The sequence below is a fragment of the Lygodium microphyllum genome, chromosome 8 (genome assembly GCF_053477565.2).
Source record: "Lygodium microphyllum isolate KBCC chromosome 8, Lygodium_microphyllum_v1.1.10, whole genome shotgun sequence".
Taxonomy (NCBI): domain Eukaryota; kingdom Viridiplantae; phylum Streptophyta; class Polypodiopsida; order Schizaeales; family Lygodiaceae; genus Lygodium; species Lygodium microphyllum.
This window is the reverse complement of record NC_141142.1, coordinates 14,854,073-14,875,698: the sequence shown is the minus strand read 5'-3', so window position 1 is coordinate 14,875,698 and position 21,626 is coordinate 14,854,073. Positions and strand designations below refer to the sequence as shown.

Sequence of the window (21,626 nt, the reverse complement as noted above, 5' to 3'; positions counted from 1 at the left end):
ATTGCATCTAAGATTTTTAAACCATAATCCAGAGATAGCATGATAACCTTTCCAACTTATACCCACAGTATCACATGTCTCTACAATTTCATTTGCTTTCACCATGCCTTTTAAGTCCTTCACTAACTCTTTGATAGTTGGACCTCTCAAATCCGCATTTTTAGGCGACTTAAGAATCCTCAAAATATCTTTCTTATTCATGGTTTCCTTCAAAAGTTTGATTCTTTCCTCATTCTCTCGGATATTGGTGCCTAATATGTTAAAGACATATTTCTTTGTAAGATTTAGTCTCTTTTTCTTTGCTCTCTCACACAAGTTGGTTATATTTTTTAATGGTCTCTTATCAATACTACTCGATGATGTATACTTCTCCAAGATGTGTAAATCGGATCTAGCTGAACAGTTAGCTTGTATTTACATGTGATTGCGCTTGTGTTATTTGAAGAGGTATTGCTAGACATTTTAGCAAATGAACCGAGCAAGAATCTCACAGTGATAGGAAGCAAGTGCAACAAAAAGAATGGCGAAAGAGAATAGTGTGTAGAAAGAAAATGCGGGAGCAAACAAATGCAATTTTTGTGCAAAATTCTCGAAAATACAAAATCTCTCAAGTTCCAAGACAAAAATGGCCGAAAAGGTGACCCCTGACCTGGATCTATGCAAAGATTTGGTATTAATGAAGCTATGGGTGATGCCCGTATCAATCAAAAGGTGAACCATTCTTCCATTGATCAGCCCTTCAAGTCTAAGGGTGTTTTCTCCCTTACAACCGGTCCATGCATCATGAGAAATTACGCATAAAGAACCACCCGAATCAAAAGAAAATGTGTCCACAATATCATAAAATTCATCATTATTTCCTTCATCCTCATCATGCATTTCTTCAACCATAGGGTTTGCTTCCACATGAAATACATTCCCCTCTTCACTTTCATCTTCATGCGGCTCATCAATGATGACAAAGTTAAGCTTGCTATTTTTGGATTTGCATTTTAGCCTATGGTCTTGTGTCCACTTTTCTCCTCACTTCTCCAATGTATACTAAAAACTCCAAAAATTGGAAAGAGAATCAAGAATTTCAGTGACATCGAATATGCATGATGTCCAAAGCTTCCATAGACCAATATATGCCCAAAGATTCTTCAATGTTACATCAATGTTGTCAGTGAATTGAAGCCACATGCATAAGCAAGCTCCATGAGTGATTTGCCACCAATACTCCCTTCATTTTCTTCAAGAAATTAGAGACTCTTTGTTGCTGTCCAAAATTATCAATAATAGGGTTTCATGGGAGAGAGAAGAGTCCAAGAATAGGAAGAAATCTTGCCAAATCTTGAAGGAGAACACTTGTTAAGTGCTTTAAAGAATTATTCATGGATGATTTGAGCTCCATACCTCATCTTTCAAACGAAATAGACAAGAGTATACTATTGGCACAATTCACGATGATGTTGTCCACGTGATGAAGAGAGAAAGAGGAAGGCTAATAGAGCCAAATCACTATTCTACTTGAAGCTCACGAGGTAAGGAGCAAAGATATGGAGTCCATTGGCATTATAGAGAGCACGGAAATGAGATTAATCCAGTCATTGGCCATGGATTCTTGAGGCCAGCTTGAAGGAAAAGGGAAGAAACCCATGTTCTTGAAAAGTAACTCAAGTTTAACCCAAACTAAGTCACATAACCCTCATTTTTTCCAACTTACCCCAATTTTTGGTTAAAATTTTAGTCACGACCTGCCAAAATAGCTGAAGCCCCTGCCATTATCCACTGAATCATGCCAAGAACCTCCATCTTAGTCATGATTTGTAACAGATCTCCATGTCAGACCATGGTTATGGAAGAACTAACTACTGTGACTAATTTTTAACTATGGTTTTCACTCCCTAGTCACTATAACTAGATCTAATGCATGAAAGTGACTTCTGACAGGATCTAAACTAATGCTCTGATACCAATGTAAAATAGCTAGTTCTCTCACAACAAACCAAATAACTGGAAATTCATGAAATACACCATGCTTGCAAAGAAATACAAGAAATACACCATGTTTGCAAGGAATCCATAGCCAAGGTAGCTAGGCATGAAATAATATTGCCACAAAAGGCTGATAATCATATATGGATGCTGCAACATGAATACTCACCTCATGTCAAGGTGGGACATGGTATGCACCCCATATCTTGGTGGCTAAGAGCATGCACCCTCTTAGTTGGTGGGAGGAAGGATCCTCAAAGCATGTATTGCTTGAAAGTGAAAAAAAGATCCCTCACATGTTACATCTCCACCTTTTATACTTAACCCTAGCCTACTCTAGACTAAGATGACTTATGCTTTATTACAGATCAGCTTCATTATGCCCTCATGATGCCCAAGGAAGAGAAGGTTTCAATCGATGACATGAAGCAAGATAATCAAAATACTAGCTGATTGTCTCTCCTAGCGCTATTCCACCTTGCACCATGTGAGCATTTTATGTCACCTAGGGTGGAACTCGAGTTGCTTGTGATGCACATGACTCAATACTATTTTGGTCCATGGATGCATAGCAAAAAGCAAGGTTACCCCTTTGGTGTATTGTGGAAGTGGAGCTATGGATTTTGAAAGCAGATTTCCAAAACTCTTATTTATTTGGATCAACATGGAGACAAGCATGGCATCTCCTTGATTGAGACTTATTTCTCTTTAGCAAATGTCGAAATGATGAAGACAACAGGTAAATGAAGGACTGGGAGGACGTCACTCTAAATGGTAATGGAGCCTAGAGGCATTCAAAAGTATTTTCAAATTTCAAAAGTTGATACCTCCATAGGAGCCAACCAGTTCGAAATTAGAGATTTTGGTGGGGAAATGAAGTTTGGTGACTTACAATCTTCAATTCTAAGAGTGAGCCTACACACATGGAAGGGTCTGAAGTTATAAGCAAGTAAATTTAGCTACTCAAAGTCAAAATCCTCACAGATATACAAAGGTAATGGTTGATGATTATTTCTCTTTGGTAATCGTTCGCATATTTTCATTGTCCATTGAACTAGTGATGACTAGACATAGGAAAGAAGATAGACATAAATTTGAGAAACAAGTTCTTCCCCATGAATTCTTGGGGATTTACAAATGAAGTAGAATACAAAATTATTATAGCTATTATTCTCATTTCCATGAGTGAACTAGGATATCAAGAGTGTAGTTTAATACGACGATTGTACATTTCAATGCCAAAGATGAGTTTTGAAATTTGGCTTTGAAAGGCTTTAACAAAAAAATGAGAGAGGATGATTTAATTCCAAATGGTGAGCTTGATGAAGAGGAAAATTTGGCACACCTCAAACTAATTTAAAATTTTATACATTCATAAGTGCTTTTGAATATTTTAATTTTGTGTTATTTACTTTTGGTAGTGCACTAGCTCTAACCTTTTCTTCCATTTGCCATTAAAATGACTTCAAGCTTACCATGGAGCACTCATTAAGCTTGCCTTTTACTTTCTTTGTAACTTAAGAAAAGCTTACATACCATAAGCAATACAACAACTAAAAGAAGGATTAAAAACCAATTGCAATCCAAGCAATGTGATTCATGCCTACTCTTAGGACATGTTAGAACTTCTTTGTGAAGAAAATGAAGTACATTGTGTGTAGGTTTACAATAGCTTGTGAGCCACAATAAATGTTTGTATTCTAGGTTTTGACATTTAGTCACCTCATATGCCTAAATGTTTGTATTCCAGGACATGTTAGAACTTCTTTGAGAAGAAAATGAAATACATTGTGTGTAGGTATATAATAGCTTGTGAGCCATAAGAAATGTTTGTATTCTAGGTTTTGACATTTAGTCACCTCATATGCCTAAATGCTTCCTAGAAAATTGCTAGTGATTCACAACTATAGATCTCTCATATTCTCTTGTAAGGCCTCAAGTAGACTCTAACATTTTATCATATAACTCAAAAGAAGATTTGTGTCAAGATCTTGAATAGGTGCCAAATTTCCTAAATCGATCTTTAGAAGCTATGGAGTGGAAGAGGGTTGAGAGAGAGAAGGCTATAAGAGAGTTATGTGGGTACAAATAAATGGTACCCTTGTTCTTTGTTATCTTCACTTATATGACTACACAAAATGTACATATACAAGAGGTACCCCTATTGGCCATTAACCTTTATGCTAACATTTCCTAAATCCAACAATTGGTATGAGAATGGATTTCAAATTTTTGGGTAGAGTCCCCAATTCCCTTTGCTTGATTTACTCCCATCGAGATGAGATTGGGATGAGGTTCCACAAGTGTTCACATATTGAGACATACTACAGAAGATTCTGTAGGGCTAGGTGTTGTTTTTTTTTTCAAGTTCTTTTTAGCCTTTGTTTGCATGGATATTAGTACTATGTATGCAACTTGATCCTTTTGTGTAAATTTTTATAGTGATCAACTTTATATATAAGAGCCTTTACAATCTATTTTGTTAATACTATGCATGCAATTTCATCCTTTTGTGCAAATTTTTTGACATCAATCAAATTTACATATAAGAGTCCTTATAGTCTACTTTGTTAGCACTACACATGCAAGTTCATTCTTTTGTGCAAATTTTTTGACAACAATCAACTCTATGTATAAGAGATTTTATAGTCTACTTTGTGATGTGCTATATAGTACACTTTGGCTTTGTGGATATTTTCCTCTATACAAGCAAATTTTGCATCAAGTACTATTAATGGTTATAGCTAGAAACAATGATGCATTTTGTTTGTTGGCTGTTGAGATTAAGTTGGATGGTATCACCTATCCATTAGATGCTTATATGATTTGTCATATATTGATTGTAAATCAGCTCTAGAACATTGTGTATGGAATTTTGACATGTCCTACTATGGTTTTGAAAGCTGCATGTGTAACAAAAGTTGTTGTTGAGGATATTTTGTAGGGTATAATTTTGATCCAATTAATATTACAATTGTGCCACCATCTACTCCTACAAAGATTTCTTGGGATTGCATAAATGTGGAGACTAATCCCTTGATTGCATTATCTATTAAATCTATTATGATTCCCCAATTCATCATGTAAAATAGCTAAAGATGCTTGGGGTACACTTGCACATTTAGTAAGGAAGAAATGAGGCCCATGTTGCACTTGCATAAGCAATTAGAGAGGAAACATATGGATGAAGGTGACTCTATGGACAATTTTTTGATAAAGATTAAGCATATTAAGGAGCTGTTGAATACTCTAGATGATGTTTTGCTAAACAACTTATGCAGGTTGTTCTCGATGTTCTTTCTATTTCTTATCAGACTTTTGCATCTACTCTCCATTTGATAATGAAAGGCAATTTAAATGCTTTTTCATTTGGTGATTTGGTTTTTATCTTGTTGTAAGAAGAACAATCTGAACAAAATAGGTATATAATTTGTGTTGCATATAAAGCCTACTTGTCTAGTAAAAAAAGTAAAGAAAAAGTTACATTTTGTGCTATAGTAAGTAGAAACCTATAAACGCTATTCGAGTAGAGAAAACTAATAAGGATGAGGAGAAAAATAATAGTGAAATAAATTGGAGCTATTATAAAGAAAAATATAATGTCACGAAGGACTATCTTAAACTAGCTACAAATGAGGCTAATTAGAAAGAGCTTAATAACTATAGTAAGTGCATGGAAGACATGCCATGTGCAATTGCAAATTCACAAGTTGTTTCAGATGTGAAAATTTGTAATGCACATTTTGATCTTTTTTTTTTCTAGTTTATTGAACCTATAGAGATTTGATATGGTGTCTTCATTGCCTACTCTTGAGGCATCTACAAAAAACATTTGTCAGGGTAAAATCCTATATAAAGGGTAAAATGCAGCATAGTCCTTTTCCAAAAGATGGTTCAATGAGAGCTCTTTGAAAATTACAATGTGTAAAGATTGATATGTATGGTCCAACACAAACACTATCTTTTGGCAAGTTTATGTACTTCATGGCTTTCATTGATTACTCCAAGTATGGATGGACATATGCTTTGAAAGCTAAGTCTAAAGTGTTTTTGTACTTAGAAGTAGTTTTGACCATGGCCATAAATTTGCTAGGATGTAAAGTTGGCATTGTTTGTTCAAATTGAGGGGGATATATATATCGAAGGAGTTTAATGCATATCTAACTAAACATGCTATACAATACCAATGTATAGTATCATATGCACCACAACAAAACGATGCAATTGAGGGAAATGAGAGATTTTGATGGATATAGCATAATTTTAAATTAAGATTTTCCACATAGTTTCTATCTTGAGACTATTGTATGCAACTTATGTACTTCATAGGTGTCCTACCATTAGAATATATCACTCCATATGAGGCTTGGCATGATAAAGATCCATCTATTTTTCCTTTGTATTATTTTCGTTACTTGGCTTATACATTAGTATGCAAAAACTTGGATAACAAGGTTGTGCAATGCATCTTTGTTGGTTATAGTATTGAAAATACAGGTCAAAACAATATTATTTGCATACTTATTGTGCTTTCCTTAATCATGATGTTATCTTTTGTGGAGGATGCTATTCAACCTTTGTACCAAAGCAATAGATATATGCTCACAAGTTATCTATGATACTTTGTTGCCTCTTTTCTACGGTTGGTGGAAATCAAATGTAGCACCAAATAAGGCATTTTTTCAACTTACATAGGTTCCTCATGAATTTATAGATCAATCTATTTTTGATATAGATATGAATTATGTATGTTTTGTTGAGAGATTACAAATCGAGCAATCCAAAACTATGACAAAATGGCTGGTGCAAACATTGAGTGATTGTAAATTAGATGCATGTTTGTCTAATCATATCCATTCTGACCTTCACATTGCCTCTTATTCATCATATTGCTGAGTTGATTGTTTCTAGCATATGTGATGAGGATGAGCTTGTTACTTTTGAAGATGCACAAAATTTTAAAAATTAAATATATTGCTATGCAATTTAAAGTTGCATAGTACTTGGTTTTTGTGTGACTTGCATCTTGGCAAAAAGGCCATTGGTACTGAGTGGGTTTACAAGTTGAAGTGCAAGCCAAATTGTATTTGTTAATTGCTATAAGGCTAGAATTGTGGCAAAGGGTTATGCTCATTAGAAGGGCATTGATTTTGATAAGACCTTTGCTTCCACTTATTGTATGATAACTATTTGGAGGAAGTATATGGTTTTTAGCCTCATGATTTTATTCAAAAGGGGTAGAAAAACAAAATTTCCAAATTAAAAAGCATTGTATGGTCTGAAGCAAGCACCTTGGGCTTGGTATGAAGAGATATATGTATATTGAAGTGCACTTGGTTTTCAAAATAGTCCGACTAAGAGCGACTTATATGTTAGGCATGAGGGAAATTTCCTCTAATCATTGTTGTCTACATCGATGACGTGCTACTCCTTGGTCCTAATGAGATACATATTGCTAATTTTAAGATTTAGTTAAATTTGAATATTGGTGTGTCATATTTGGGTATATTGCAACACTATTTGGGCATTCAATTCAAGCTATATGATGGAGGTATATCTTTTTCAAAAAAGATATATATCGAGATATTATTGCATAGATTTGATCTTGAGGACTAAAGCCTATTACTTCTACTATGAAGATAGATTTGAAGTTGATCCTTCATGATATCGAAGATTGCTATGATATATCTCTCTATTAGCAGCAGGTTGTTAGATGCTTGATTTATATACATTACGGGGTCTAGCATTCAATTTGCAATCTCATAGAGCACATTTATGCACAACCCCATAGCCCAAGCACCAAGCATTGGTAGGTGATGAAGCATACCTTTTGCTACCTAAGTGGTACTCAGCACCTTAGGTTGTCTACTCTTAAGGGAAAATCATTATTACCAAATTTACATGCTTTAGGAATTCTAAATGGTCTAGTTATTACACCACTCATGTATCCACAAGTGGTTTTTTTATTCATGCTTGAAAACTCATGCATATTGTGGTTGAGCAAAAAGTGGCCTAGCATGGCCACTTCTAGTTGTGAGACTAAGTACATGGTAGCTTTCACAACTAGAGATAAGTGTGTTTTGCCCAAATTCTTTGTGGTTCATTTAGGGGTTGGAGAGTTAGTTTCCACACTTTAGGGCTTACTTATTCTCTATAGATGTGTGTCATGTGGACTTAACAAAATAGAAAAGATTGTGTGTTGTTCAAGGAAAATTCATAGATAAGGATATTTATAAATAGGCCTTGAACACACCTAATATAGAGGGCATACATATAGTAAACCCCTCGAGATTGAGAACATTGAATGCACTGTGTTATGTGCTCTCAAGATTCTTCTTCTCTAGGCTATATACATGCATTCTTACAACCCTAAATCCAACGAATTTTCCATCGGAGTTCTTGATTTCTATGAAGGATTGAAGCATTCAAGCATTGCAAAGCTCCAACTATGTTCCTACATTGTTTTTAAGAGAGAGAGAGAGAGCTTCACATTCTCATTATAATGAGCAAGTTGTTGAATTAGAAATTTTTATATGCACTTCATTGATCTACTAGTATGAATATTAGCTGTTGCTTTTTTTTGGGGGGGGGGGAGGGGGGGGGGGGGGGGATTTTATATTTCCATTGAAATCGGTAAGCTTTTGAATTAAACCCATAAAATCACATGCTAAGAATCAATAAAAATTTTTGAATTTTTGCTAAAAGTTCAGCCTTGAATAAATTAAGCAAGGAACTTAACAAAGCTCAAATTACATCTCTATATTATTGTTTAGGAGAGAGCTTCATGTTCCCACTACAATGAGTAAGTTATTAGATCAAAAACTCTTGTATGCACTTCATCGATCTTATACTATGAATACCATCTACTTTTGCGGTGAGAATTTATATTTCTATTGAAATTGTAAGCTTTCCAATCAAACCCATAAATTCATATGCTAGAAATTAGCAAAGATTTTATAATGTTTACTAAAAATTTAGCCTTGATTAAATTTAAGCAAGGAACTTGATCGATTCATGCTAGCATAAGATCTTGTCTTAAATTTTTGTTGTAAGAATACATGCTTTGGATAATCTTTAGCTAAAATATAATTATCAATTCAAGATTATCTCCTTGAGCTAAAAGTTAGCAACTTTTAAATTGTTCTTTTCTTGGCTCACTAGTTTGATCTATCCCTCTTTGTATATGACAACAACCAATGATAGCACACACATTAATACTCCATCATATCGAGAAAAAGTTGGACTCATGTTTGGGTCTTTTAGTTTGAGAGATAGAGAGAGCCTCTCAACCAATAGGGTGAGAGTTATCATTATGACAAAAATATGGTTTTCTAGTTTTAGATATTTTATCTCATTTTTAAAAATATCAAATATAAAATACTTTAATATTTTTTTGAAAAATCAATTTATTGAAGCATAGAAAGCAAGATGCTATTGAATAGTTCGAAATACTAATTAGTGATAATTTTTTGTCAACCCCATACACCTTTGTATTCAACTACTCATTTTCTTGAAGTTCTTAAGTATTATCTCAAAATGCTCTTCCTTCATTATTGTAGTATCCCTATCTTTTTCTTGAAACTCTCTACCATTCCAATGAAGTGCCTTTCCTCCCAAAATTTTGCATGTGATTTGCTTTTCTCACTCTTACTTTTCATTCAACATTTTCTTTTGCTTCATCTTCTAACATGATGAAAGTTGCATGTCTCGGCATCCCTCCTCTTTTATTAAACCAATTACAATATACAAAAAAATTAGATATTGACTACTAGATGTGGGTTCCTACCACTAAAAATGCTCAAAACGGACATTGAAAGGCCAAGATATGAAGAAACAAGGAAGGTACTCAAGAGATTTGGTGCAATGCAAGGGGAGCCTTGGGCTAGAATTGAGGTTGGGCACTCCTCACATTGTGTCAAGACCGAGGCTCCCTTATGTTGTGCTACCCTAGGGAGCTAGCACAACGCAAGGAGGGGATGCCCCAACAATCCCCCATCCCCCCCCTTGCCATGAAGGTTTTCACTAATCAATTGATAGTACCAAAATCTAAATTTTGGGTCGAAAATGGGGTAAAATCAATGGTGCCATTACATTTGGAGTGGCTCAGGCCCCTTGTTTAGAGGCAAAATATGCTCAAAGTAAACATCGAGAAGCCAAGTTATGAAGAAATTCAAGTTGTATTTGGGAGGACAAGCACAATGCAAGAGGGCCTTTCTTCATAACTTTCTAGCACAATGCGAGAGTTCCTCTCATGTTGTGCCGATACTCTCAGGTACCTCTTGAATTTCTTCACATCTTGGCCTCTTGGTGTCTATTTTTAGTGTTTTCCAATCCTAGACCACGGTTTTAGGCACGTGGAAAGTTATGGAAGGTCCTTTTGTGTGGTGCCAATCTTTTTAGGTACCTCTTGAACTTCTTCATATCTTGGCCTCATAGTGTGTATTTTGAGTATTTTTCAACTTCGGATAAGTGTTTTGGGCCACTCCGGGTGCAATGGCACCATTGACTTTATCCCATTCTCCACCTAGGATTTAGATTTTGGTAACTGTTCATTTATTGGTCTTTGAAATTGCCTAAAAGTCTCATTGAGTATTAAAAAATGCTCAAAACGAGTACTAGGGGACCAAAATATGGAGTGAGGTGACAATGCAATAATGCCTTTCCAAACACTATGGTGGGCTCCCCTCTCACATTGTATTAACCTAAGGGACTAGCACATTGCAAGGGGACCTTGGACTAGCACAACATGGAGTAGGGTGGGATAGGGGAGGGGAGTGGGACCCAATGGTCTAGGGGGGGCCTCCTTAGGTTGTGTCAACCCAATTCCCCCTTATGTTGTGTTGATCCTCTCATGTATCTTCTTGATTTCATCATGTCTTGGCCTTATTTCTTCATATTTCCGGTACCTTCACTATTTCTTCATATCGAGTGTCAAAAGACTCAAAGTGGACACTAGACAGCAAGAGATGAAATTATGGAGGAGTTACGAAAGTACACATGGTGTCTTGTTTCATTTCTTCTATCAAGTGGAATAGTACCATCAACATCTACACGTCTTGATATAGAATGGTATCTTTTGATAGATTCAAATGTCAATGATATCAACTTTTATTCTAATACAAGGGTCTTAACATAGATATATCATGATGTATTCATATACTTGAAAGTATGGCTAGCAAAGAAGCCTACAGTTTTCTAGAAGATTTCTTAGGTTATAATCAGGTGTAAGGGCATCTTGATAACAAGCATAAGACTGCGTTCGCTACTGATTGGGATGTGTTTGTCTACATAGTCATGCCCTTTAGGGCGCTAACAAACGCTCCAGCAACATTCCAATGGCTCATGTGTACCATCTATGAGGACATGCATCGGCAAGAGCTAGAGGTGTTCGTTGATGACTTGCGGGTTCACTTGAGCTAGAAAGAACACCTAAACAAACTCCATGCAGTCTTTGAATGATGCAAGATTAAGACTGTTATTGAACCCCCTTAAGGGCCAAATCTAGGTGAAGCATGGATGCATCCTAGGGCTGGTGTCCAAGAATGGCATTGCCACTCTCTTCTCGAAAGTTAGGGTTATTGTCAACCTCCCACCACCAACCAATTACAAGGTCATTCAATGCTTCCTAGGGCATACTAGAGACTATCGATGATTTGTGTTGAATTGTGTATTAATCGTTAAACTCCTCTACAAATTGTTGATACTATTCAAATGAACCAAGGAATGCCAAGGGACATATGAAGAGTTGAAAAAGGCTTTGATGACTGTGCCAATACTAAGATGTTTATTGTGAGAGTAGTGTTGTGCTAGCCTAGTGAGCACAATCTAGACTATTCAATGAGTTTTGCTACAAGACAACTCACGGACACTAAAATAAATTATTCCATTAAAAGACTTGGATTGCGTACTATATATCACCCTTTGTCATAAGATACGCAAGATAATGTTAATGTAATGTCACACAAATATAATCTCACAATTTTTGTTATGGATGATGCAAAACCACAATATGGACAAGTGAGGAACAAAAGGTCTAAATTCTGCATGTGATTGGCCTAACATTGTATTGCGATTTTCTAGTGTCGCTCAAGTGACACAAAAAAATTTCAAACATAAGCATCGTGCATATAATCATGACAACATTGTAGAGGTTTTAAAGTGTAACTCTTGTCTTTGCACTTCAAACATCAAGTGTTGATTTTCAATTCTAACATTCTTTGCAATTGTTAAGTGTCAACACAACTATACTAACATAAGAGTACTTTGAGAATACTACCATGTTCTTGCACCATCTACCAAATCTCTTACTTTGAGAATACTACCATGTTCTTGCACCATCTACCAAATAAATAATAATTGTCAAAGCTTCTAATTCACAAGAGAATGAAAGTTATTTATGTGACCTATTTTAAAGAGTTTTTTTCTTAAAGTCCTAAAATACGCTCATAGGACTCTCAAAAGTATCCAAACGCAAACTTAGTTGATGGTTGAAATTAGATGTGTTGAATTTTGTGGATAAGCTTTCGGATAAGGAGTTTTATGTGAGGATGTGCGCACATACCTGCTCTGGTGTCCGTGCATTGCAAAGCAAGACTCCGAGTGGACAAGTACGACTCATAGTGTGTGTTATGCTGCATGTGCAAGTGCTCTTGAGTTTTTTCACTTGTTCTTAGATGTAGTTAGTTACGGCGTTTTTACCATGTTTGCGCATGTATGATGATGTTTGCAAGCTCCTGTGAGGCCCCTTTTGTGTGTGTTACACGTACGCTATGCATGTGTACGCCCGGCATCTACATGTGTGCACGCGTGTACGTACGGGTGTGTGGGTGTGTGCACCGACATGCGATTGTGTTGCGCGACTTTTGGTTGTATGAGTTGTTTGGTGGATTGACAATTGGACATGCGAGACTAGACATGGCGAAGGCCGAAGATACGACATGATGATCTCTTAGTGCAGTTGGGAGGGATAATACGTCGCGCGTGTGTGTGGGCGGGGGTGCACGATTTGCCTTTGGAATATAAGGATGGGGCTGAGGAGAGGGTGGTGGTGCAATCTTCCATCTTCTGATTTCATTGAGACATGGAGCTTTTGCTGAAGGGTGTTTTTTTTAAAAATGGGATGAGAGGGCAGAAATCTTGAAATGAGGGAAACAAAATTCTTGTTAAGTGGCGAATCATGTGGGTTAAGTGAACCTGGGAGGCAAATTCCCAGATAGGAAACTTTTGAAAACCACGAGTGATGGCCCTGGCTTGAAGGCTGGCACTAAGTGGCCGGCTCCTCTGACAGTCACAAAGGTTAACCCCTTGTATTGTTGCGTCCAGCCCCCAGCCTTCTCTCACAAACAAAACCATGAAAAACAACACCACCCCATAAGAATTACCATTGTATTCCTAAGCCAAAAGAAGCAATAAAAATTACCTTCAATATGCCTGAAAGCAGGAAGAACTACTTATCGTCCTACAAAGGACTGCCGTTGAACACATATAAATAACTAACTGTTTTATAATGTTTTCCTAAGTTCTTGTAAGCATGTACTTTGCCCTATCAACCATTAGAGAGCAAAGGGCGATTATCAACTTGGAAACTTACTGGCAATCAGGCAAATTAAGCTGTGATGTGTATAACAATATAAGTCGAGCACCCTCACACATCCAATGGTCTATTGGTGATGGAAGGCTCACACATGCAAAGGTCTGACCTAAAAGGGCCCATATCCCAACATGGTGCATATAAGCCAAGCTCTTACCCAAAGAATTGCAAGTTGCAATAACCCCCCCAACTAGCTGTCTCACTCTCTCTTTGTTTTGTAATGTAGCAAGACCAAAAAAGGCATTCCTCATATGCTGCTCAAGAAGACCAAGGAGACGTCTACAACCCTAAGAATGACCCACAATTCATATGAGAACTGCTACAGGAGGCCTTCTAGAAAGGGCAAGACGACAGAGGCACAGAACACTGCAATCAGCACTCTGTTAAACATATGCCCTACCCCATGTCATCGGGCACCCGGCACAGCACACCTTACACCTACAACTCTAAAAACTAAAGCCTTACTGCTAAACTATCATACCAAGCTACAAGTTTGGGGACAAGCACACCCAGCTTGGTTTGATCTAAGATTAAAGGACCAATTGTATCTAGAATTTTATAAGATGTTACCTCGTTTGTCCAAAAGACAATCAGGGAACTTCGGAAACATTTTCATGCATGTGCTCTCTATCCAGAGGACGGTTAAAATGGTGCGTCTGTCCCACGTTATGTGTCTCATAAATCAGCGTGATGCCAGAAAATAGTTAAATTGTAGAGAATTAGGCCCCTTTACCCTACACTGGGACTTGCCGAAGGGCAAAAGACTGCACTGCACCATGCTGGTGAAAAGTTAAACAGTGTACCTCAGTTTGCTCTAGGAAATTCAGGGAGGTGAAAAATAATGTGGCAGGATCATGTACCTGGTTGTTGTAGTCCCATGTGTACCATGGAACTTCAATTGGCAGATTCAACTTCTTAATCCACTTCTTTGTGCCCAGTGTTGATACAACTCCATCAGTGTCGCCACTACAAGAAGTCAACCCACAGCCACTCAATCAGTGATTTATAGTTTTGTTTGAAATAAGTCACCTTTTTTGACACCCCAACAAAATGACACGATTAAACTCAGCCTTACTGCCTAGTGTTATTTTCTCCTGTGACGAAATTAAAGGAACTCAAAAACTGGGCCAACATGACTGAAGTTGAATGTACCAACTGACTGAGGCAGACCGTAGCATGAAAAGTTTGAAGGATGATTTTCTTGATCCTACTTTACCTGTATACCCAGATCCTTAAGCCTTCCTGTAGAAGCTCTTGATAGACAGGTATCATTGAAGATATGAAATCCCCTTTGGTGTAGTTTCCGAATACTTGTTGACTGTTAATCCCATAGAGAAGCAACCATTATGACAGAATTTACAACTTAATTCTACACAGAGAAAGGCAAGTACAACCTTTCATGGTACTGCACAGTATCAAAATTTTAGCATGGATGACAAACTCATAGAAACTTCCTTATTGCTCATCAAGGCCAAATCACACCTCAGCATTGTGTAGAAACACACCCCAACACAAGTATATATTGCCAGACTAATAAGCAAAGAGAAGGAAGCAAACAACTCAACGGAGCATGAACAATGCACACAGCAAGTCCAACCTAGTGCATGAGAGTACTGGCAGCCAGTATGTACATATCTTGAGAGAGACTTTGGGCTTACACAGCATAAAGAAGTCAGATGTGAAGATAAGATTTACGTTCGTTTAATTTCACTCAAGCCATTTTCAGGTTAATACTCTTATGAAAGTATCTACTAGGTAGATGAAAATGTGCAATGGCATGCACCTGCAACCACTCCATCTGATGGGACCGCTGACATGTAAAGCAGACTGCACCTTTGGGTTGTTGAGATATGGAGTGACTGAATCTAAGCAAGGATCATAAGCACCTGTGGAAAAGAATGCTCTTCGTAGTTTCTGTTGAACAACAAGAATTTCACCAATTAAAAACACCTCCAGGTGGTTTCTCTTGAACAAAAACAATTTCACCGATTAGAAACATCCTCCAGACATTATGTTGAAGAGCAGGATTCCAATACAAACATTCCTCAAATGACAAGAACCAGTGGCAAAGCCCTTCTCACAACTAGATCATCCACTGTGCAGGCAGGATAGTAATGATTGTGACAAGGCTAGTCAAGACTTATTAAAACAATGTGTAAGGCTGTCACTTTATCGATTGCAATGCAAAGGCAAGTGCAACAAATTTGATTACGAAAATGGCTCCAACAAGAATCATGTCACTTGTTGATGAAACACGCCAATCAGCAACAATTTGCAGTACAATTTCTGTTACTGGACAAAATGATAAGTTGACCGAGAGTATTCGAGAGCAACATGGTATCTGTCAGTATGACAATGCGCAAGGCTGTCACTTTATCGATTGCAATGCAAAGGCAAGTGCAACAAATTTGATTACAAAATGGCTCCAACAAGAATCATGTCACTTGTTGATGAAACACACCAATCAGCAACAATTTGCAGTATAATTTCTGTTAATGGACGAAAGGATAAGTTTACCAAGAGTATTCGAGAGCAACATGGTATCTGTCAGTATGACCGTGAATCTGACCTTTGATGATGAGTTTGTATTGCAGCTAAGCCCGTATATGTTGTAAACGTCGATTTTGGACATGTCAATCGATGCTTGCTGGACAGCTTGGTTGCATGTCTTGTTGATGGATTCAGCATCCACAGGAAGAAGATTCTGAAAATCACAGTTCTTGACAATTTGAGCATAGGTCTCCTCCGAAATAAGTGAATGAGTGAAGTAGAACTCTGAGGTTCCTGAGTTATCACTGTAGGTATCACTCCAAGGGTTTCCAACCTACACGGCAGATTCAGTGTTAACATAACTGATGCAATCAACTTTGAAAAAACACTAAAACGCTGCTTGTAACAGCCCGAATTTTATACTTCGCTCTTTGCTTTAAGCGGAGTAAAAGCAGCCTGACTAAGTATGAGACACCTTGTTTTGCGCTACCACTCTACTGTAATAAGAATGAGTATATCGGTACATCAAAGGGCATGAAACCTTACAGCAAAGCCTTTGAAGTTGATGTGGAATCCATCTGGTGACTTGTTCTCTCGTACAATCACGCGTGCAAGGGTCGGTATATAATGCCCTTTAAAATGAGAAACGCTATTAGCAGGAACAAGATCAGACTTGCTTATGGCAATACACTGGAGCATGCTTCATGGATGAACAGTAGCCCTAATTTGGATCGAACTAATTGGTCTCGTAAAGGCATTGATTTGTAGTAATCGAATATTACGTGCAAATCCGATGTTTGCACACCCAACGGTTTATATGTTTGTATTGCGTCAGGAAAGTGAAGGCAATTTGACCACGAGGACTGAGTTTCATAACATAAAATCACTGATATAGGCGATCGATTAAAAGATACCACAGGCACAGGAAATGTGGTAAATCAGATATCTTTATGTACCTGCATAGCTCTCGCCAGCCAGGTAAAACTCGTTCTTCCTGTATTCGGGGAATTTTTGGAACCAGCCCACGAGGAAAGCATGTGAATCCTCGGCTAATCACACAGACACACAAAAACAACGCGCATGGATTATTAGATTAACTCATCCTTCAAATCAAGCAATCAATGATAATCCAACAACTAACATGTGGTAAAGCAAATCGACCACCTCTTCATGAATGGATTACCTATGGGCTGGTCTCCAAACGAGTGATAGTCAGAGGATGTGTTGGAGTAGGAGAAGCCAACGCCATAAGGGGACTCCAGGAAAATGATATTTGCAGCTGTGGACACGATTTCCCACGTGAAGTTAAAAGATTTCAAAAATAGACTTTTGTTTCCTCTTTTGTCAGGGGCTGCACTTTGTATCGGCTGTAAAGGTGTTATCATTGCTTATTGTTCCATAAATATAGCACTTGTCCAAAATAAATGGCTATGATATAGCTGATTCCTGAACATAATTGTACAGGAAAGTGCATGGGGAGATAATGAGCATTAGAAACTTCAATGCGAAGGCAAATAAAAATCATTGCAGCTTCTTTCTCCAACAGCTCTGCAACATAATTTAAAACAAGCAATCCCTTATGGGGTGCGGTCGAATGCAGGCACGACCAGTTCCAATAATCGCATGTGAGAATGCAATTAAACCTCAAACAGTGACAGTAGCGGCTAGCCTGTGATTCAAGGAACGGCAAGCTGGCATATGGTAAGCAGATTGTTCGGAACAACCGTTGCTAGCTGGCTATTGCAAGGGAAGAAAACATCTTACACGTTTGTGAATTATGGCAACATCGAGAGTACTGCTTTTCTAGGTTTTGGATGATGGCAGTATATCCTACAGGTGGGGAAAAGAGAATAAGAAACAAGAGGAGGATAACGAGAAGATTAGTACCTTCGGTCCATGTGTGCTTATTGAAAACCAGCCCATCGCCGGACTTGTTGGTGAAGAAGGGGCCAAGCTCATAGAGAGCCCCATTGCCTACTGAGGAACACCCTGGGCCTGTTGAGATAACCATCACCACAAGTCACACGCACGCGCGCGCGCACAACCCTTTCAAAAACTCCACATTAAGGCAGAGATTATAGGACTAATGCATAGTACAACCACCCCAAATTAGCTGAGATTTGAGTGGTGGACTCTGGAGACACAAGTAAATCTCATAGGATAAGACGCATACTTGAACCAAAGAACTATTACAAAACTGAAAAACTATGTCTTGTTCATCCTACAGGTAAAGGCACATCTGCATTGCAAGCTACATTACTCCATGTTGGATAGGGTGTCACATTATAGATGCAGGTTATCCCAAATAGGAAACAGACATTGCGATCATTATGAGAATACCTCCATTCAGCCAGAGCACCACGGGCCGATCTTTGGCGTGAGGGTGGAGAGACTCGAAGAACCAATAGAAGAGGGCTCTTCCGTGGGACGCATTGACGGTGACATGGCCTGCATACTGCTTGAATGCCACCTGTGGCTGGCCAGGCAAGCCTGTGACCAGCTGGGACGGATCAGCAGCTAATATAGCTGAGAATGGGGATTGGCTACAAAGAATCACGACAAAGGCTATCAATAAGGATATCAACGACGAGGAGGGGGAGGAAGAGAGGGGGGGGTGTTCAGATAGCATGTTTGTGGGCTTATGCTGCTCAAGAGAGGGGGGGGTCACACACGTGACACAACAGAAGAGAAAGGAAAGACTCAAGAGCAGAGATATTTGGAATCCCCTGGTCGGAGGGGGTAGATATATATATATCTACTATTTTAAGATAAGTAGTTATACGAGCCTCGAGGGAAAAGCTTGGCTGGTACTTGTTTTTCTTCTTCTTCTTCTGGTTCTCTGGTGCTGCGCTGCTGCTTCCTCCTACAATGGTATGAATTATGTGACAAAGTACTGCCGAAAAGAGAGTTCTGTGAGCCACAGAGACAGAGAGAGAGAGAGACAGAGACAGAGAGAGAGAGAGAGAGAGGTGTAAATAAGGGTGGGCCTGTCAGTCAGTGCTCTCGCTCTCGAGAGTTCTCTCTCTCGCGAGTCCCCCCTGTCTGTGGGTATGTGCTCTCTAGTCTCTCGAGTCTCGACTCTCTAGTCTCTACACACACTTGCACACCGTGCACATGCATGTTCCTTGGATGTAAGACAGCCTCCTTTATATAGAGCGTGCTTCTGTTAAGGGACGTCGTCTTAGGCAATATCTTATCCTGGAGGCTTGAGGCTTCTCTCTACAAGGCACCCCATTCGAGAAATGTTTAGGCTCTGGAAATTGGCACACCATTCAAGGAATTATGTACATGGATGATGGACTTCATTTTCAACCCGTTGGGCTTGTGAACCGCAAGGTCAAGTCCACACATGATCTATTTGTCACCACCGAGTAGACTACTCCAATCATCACTAGATCTTTCTACCTATTAGAGTGCACTTGTTGGATGCAACCACCCAAATTCACTTTGGCTCCCATATTTCTGGATTGAGAGTATAATTCGCAAACAAGCTCCACAAAGAACTCACAAAAGGGTGTTGGAACTTGCATGTCTTGGGGACATTCCACTGGGCAAAAAGTTGTCCACCCAACCCAAAAGTTGGGCAACCCAATGATGGTGAACAAGCACAAAGACATGTTTTAAACTTATAACACTTCACCCAACAATGGCCCGATGAAATAGTTGGATGATTTCAAATTTATAACCTGCTAGGCGCTCCACACCTAGATTTTCCGAGTGCTTCACAACAATTTTAGGCTAATGCGTAACACCCCTTGACTAACCTGATTGATGGCCAAAGTGCCAACCTAGCCCACACCCATCCTACATGGAGCGCTTGGAGCATCCCCTAAACTTTTGGCAACAGGCCTATCATCTAGCCCTTGTCACATAGTCTCATATTCAATTATTTTTCAAAGAGATGGTGTAAATCTTTGATGACAACATGATCACAACACCACTTTTTTCCCAGTAGAAGAGATGGTGTAAATGACTAGTCTTAACGTAGGGGACATTAGAATACATGATTAGAAACATGTATCCATCAACAGAGATATTTTGAGAGAGAGAGAGAGAGAGAGAGAGAGAGAGCATTGGCTTCCACATACTTGCATTTACACTTTATTTGCTACCATGTGGCATTTTCTCATCTTGTTGTAGCCATTGGAAATGGTTAAAAGAATTATTAAGTGCATGCACTCAGTCTTTGTCTTATCAAACATTTCAAACACCTCAACCGCTTTGGTTGCAATTAATAGTTCGATAGAGATGAAAGCTCTATCCTTTAAGGCTTCTCTTTATATTTGGAGAAAGAGATACTCTAGTCAACATTAGATTTGGCCACTTCCATAGTGTTTTGGGCAAAGAAAAATTTACAATGTGGAAGTTTAGGTGAAGTTTGGTGGTAGGTTCGTTACCGAAAATTCTATTTTTCTCTCATAAAACTTTGGAAAGCATCCAACACCTCCTTCATATTCCTATTACAATTACTAATACATAGAACAATCTTCATGATTAATCATGCTCACCTAATTTGATGGTTACTACCTATTTGGTTGTATTTAAGAGCTTGAAGGGCGAACACACACACACAAACGCGCGCACACACGCACACGCACACACGGAACATATTAACATCTTCTAGATGTACAATTTGTTTTGGCGTCCCAGCATTCTCTCAAACAATTGGTAGGTCATGCACCCCTCTATGAAAATTAAGCATTTACCCGAATAAATGGCAAGTCATATGAACATCAAAGGGGCTGACACATGGCAAAGGCCACATCAAACTAACATGTCAAAAAGTTTATTTGCCATGTCAAAATAACACTCCAAATAGTTTATTTTGTTTATATTTCTATTGATATTATGCCCCTGTAAAGAAGCACTAAAAGGATTGTTTCCACAAATATTAAAAATTCTCTTAACATTTTAACATTAGAAATTATTGTCTCATTGTGCTACATATGTTTGGGAGCAATATTGTTGGTATTTGATACCCAAACCAAATCTTTTGTTAATATATAAAAAAGAGTATAGGTTTAATCTTATTTGGCATCCATCAATTATGAACTACTTGAACATTCCAATATTATGCATTAGTTTGAAACATTCTTCACAAATCAACCTCAACACATTCACATAGAAGTTATGTTATTAAAAAACTATTATAGTTAGTGATCATTAACCTTTTAAATATATTTTATTTTTTGCTAGATCGGCTCTACTTTCTTTAGTTTTTATTAGGATAATCAAGGCTAGTATAAATAAAGATGGAGTGATAGAGGTGCATTTGTGTGTGTGTGTGTGTGTGTGTGTGTGTGTAACCATCATTTGGGAATTAGACAAAACTAATTATGGAAGATGTGTAGAGATAATACAAGAAGAGATAAATTCAAAGGTTCTAATATACACTATGGTAAAAATTGTGAATGAAATATGTCGACCATAGGATAAAAGGGGTAGTTATACGATGGCCAACCAAGTACATTTATTTAAGTAGTTTGACATCTAGAAGCAAGGCCAAAGCACATAACGAGAATTGCCATAACTCAATTTGCAACATGTTACAAAAGATGAAGACAAAAAG

General features: G+C 38.0%; 1 protein-coding gene across 1 annotated transcript; it reads right to left on the bottom strand.

Annotated features, from left to right (window-relative positions):
* Positions 1–13,064: 13,064 nt before the first annotated feature.
* LOC148031999 (serine carboxypeptidase-like 31) lies at positions 13,065–19,184 on the bottom strand. The gene is made up of 10 exons (XM_087682611.1): positions 18,398–19,184; positions 17,945–18,052; positions 17,241–17,336; positions 17,014–17,106; positions 16,604–16,689; positions 16,137–16,391; positions 15,351–15,481; positions 14,784–14,885; positions 14,428–14,533; positions 13,065–13,307 (listed from the first exon to the last, which is right to left on the bottom strand). Exons 1-10 carry the CDS (start codon positions 18,684–18,686, stop codon positions 13,161–13,163), a joined length of 1,413 nt encoding a protein of 470 aa, XP_087538737.1. The 5' UTR covers positions 18,687–19,184; the 3' UTR covers positions 13,065–13,160.
* Between the last annotated feature and the right edge of the window lie 2,442 nt (positions 19,185–21,626).

Excerpts from the sequence above, each read along its gene's own strand:
- LOC148031999 (XM_087682611.1), bottom strand. The coding sequence starts at position 18,686 with ATGCTATCTGAACACCCCCCCCTCTCTTCCTCCCCCTCCTCGTCGTTG. Across the intron at positions 16,392-16,603 it reads TCAACTTCAAAGGCTTTGCT|GTTGGAAACCCTTGGAGTGA; the intron begins GTAAGGTTTCAT and ends TCTGCCGTGTAG. Across the intron at positions 15,482-16,136 it reads ATACAAACTCATCATCAAAG|AAACTACGAAGAGCATTCTT; the intron begins GTCAGATTCACG and ends GTTGTTCAACAG.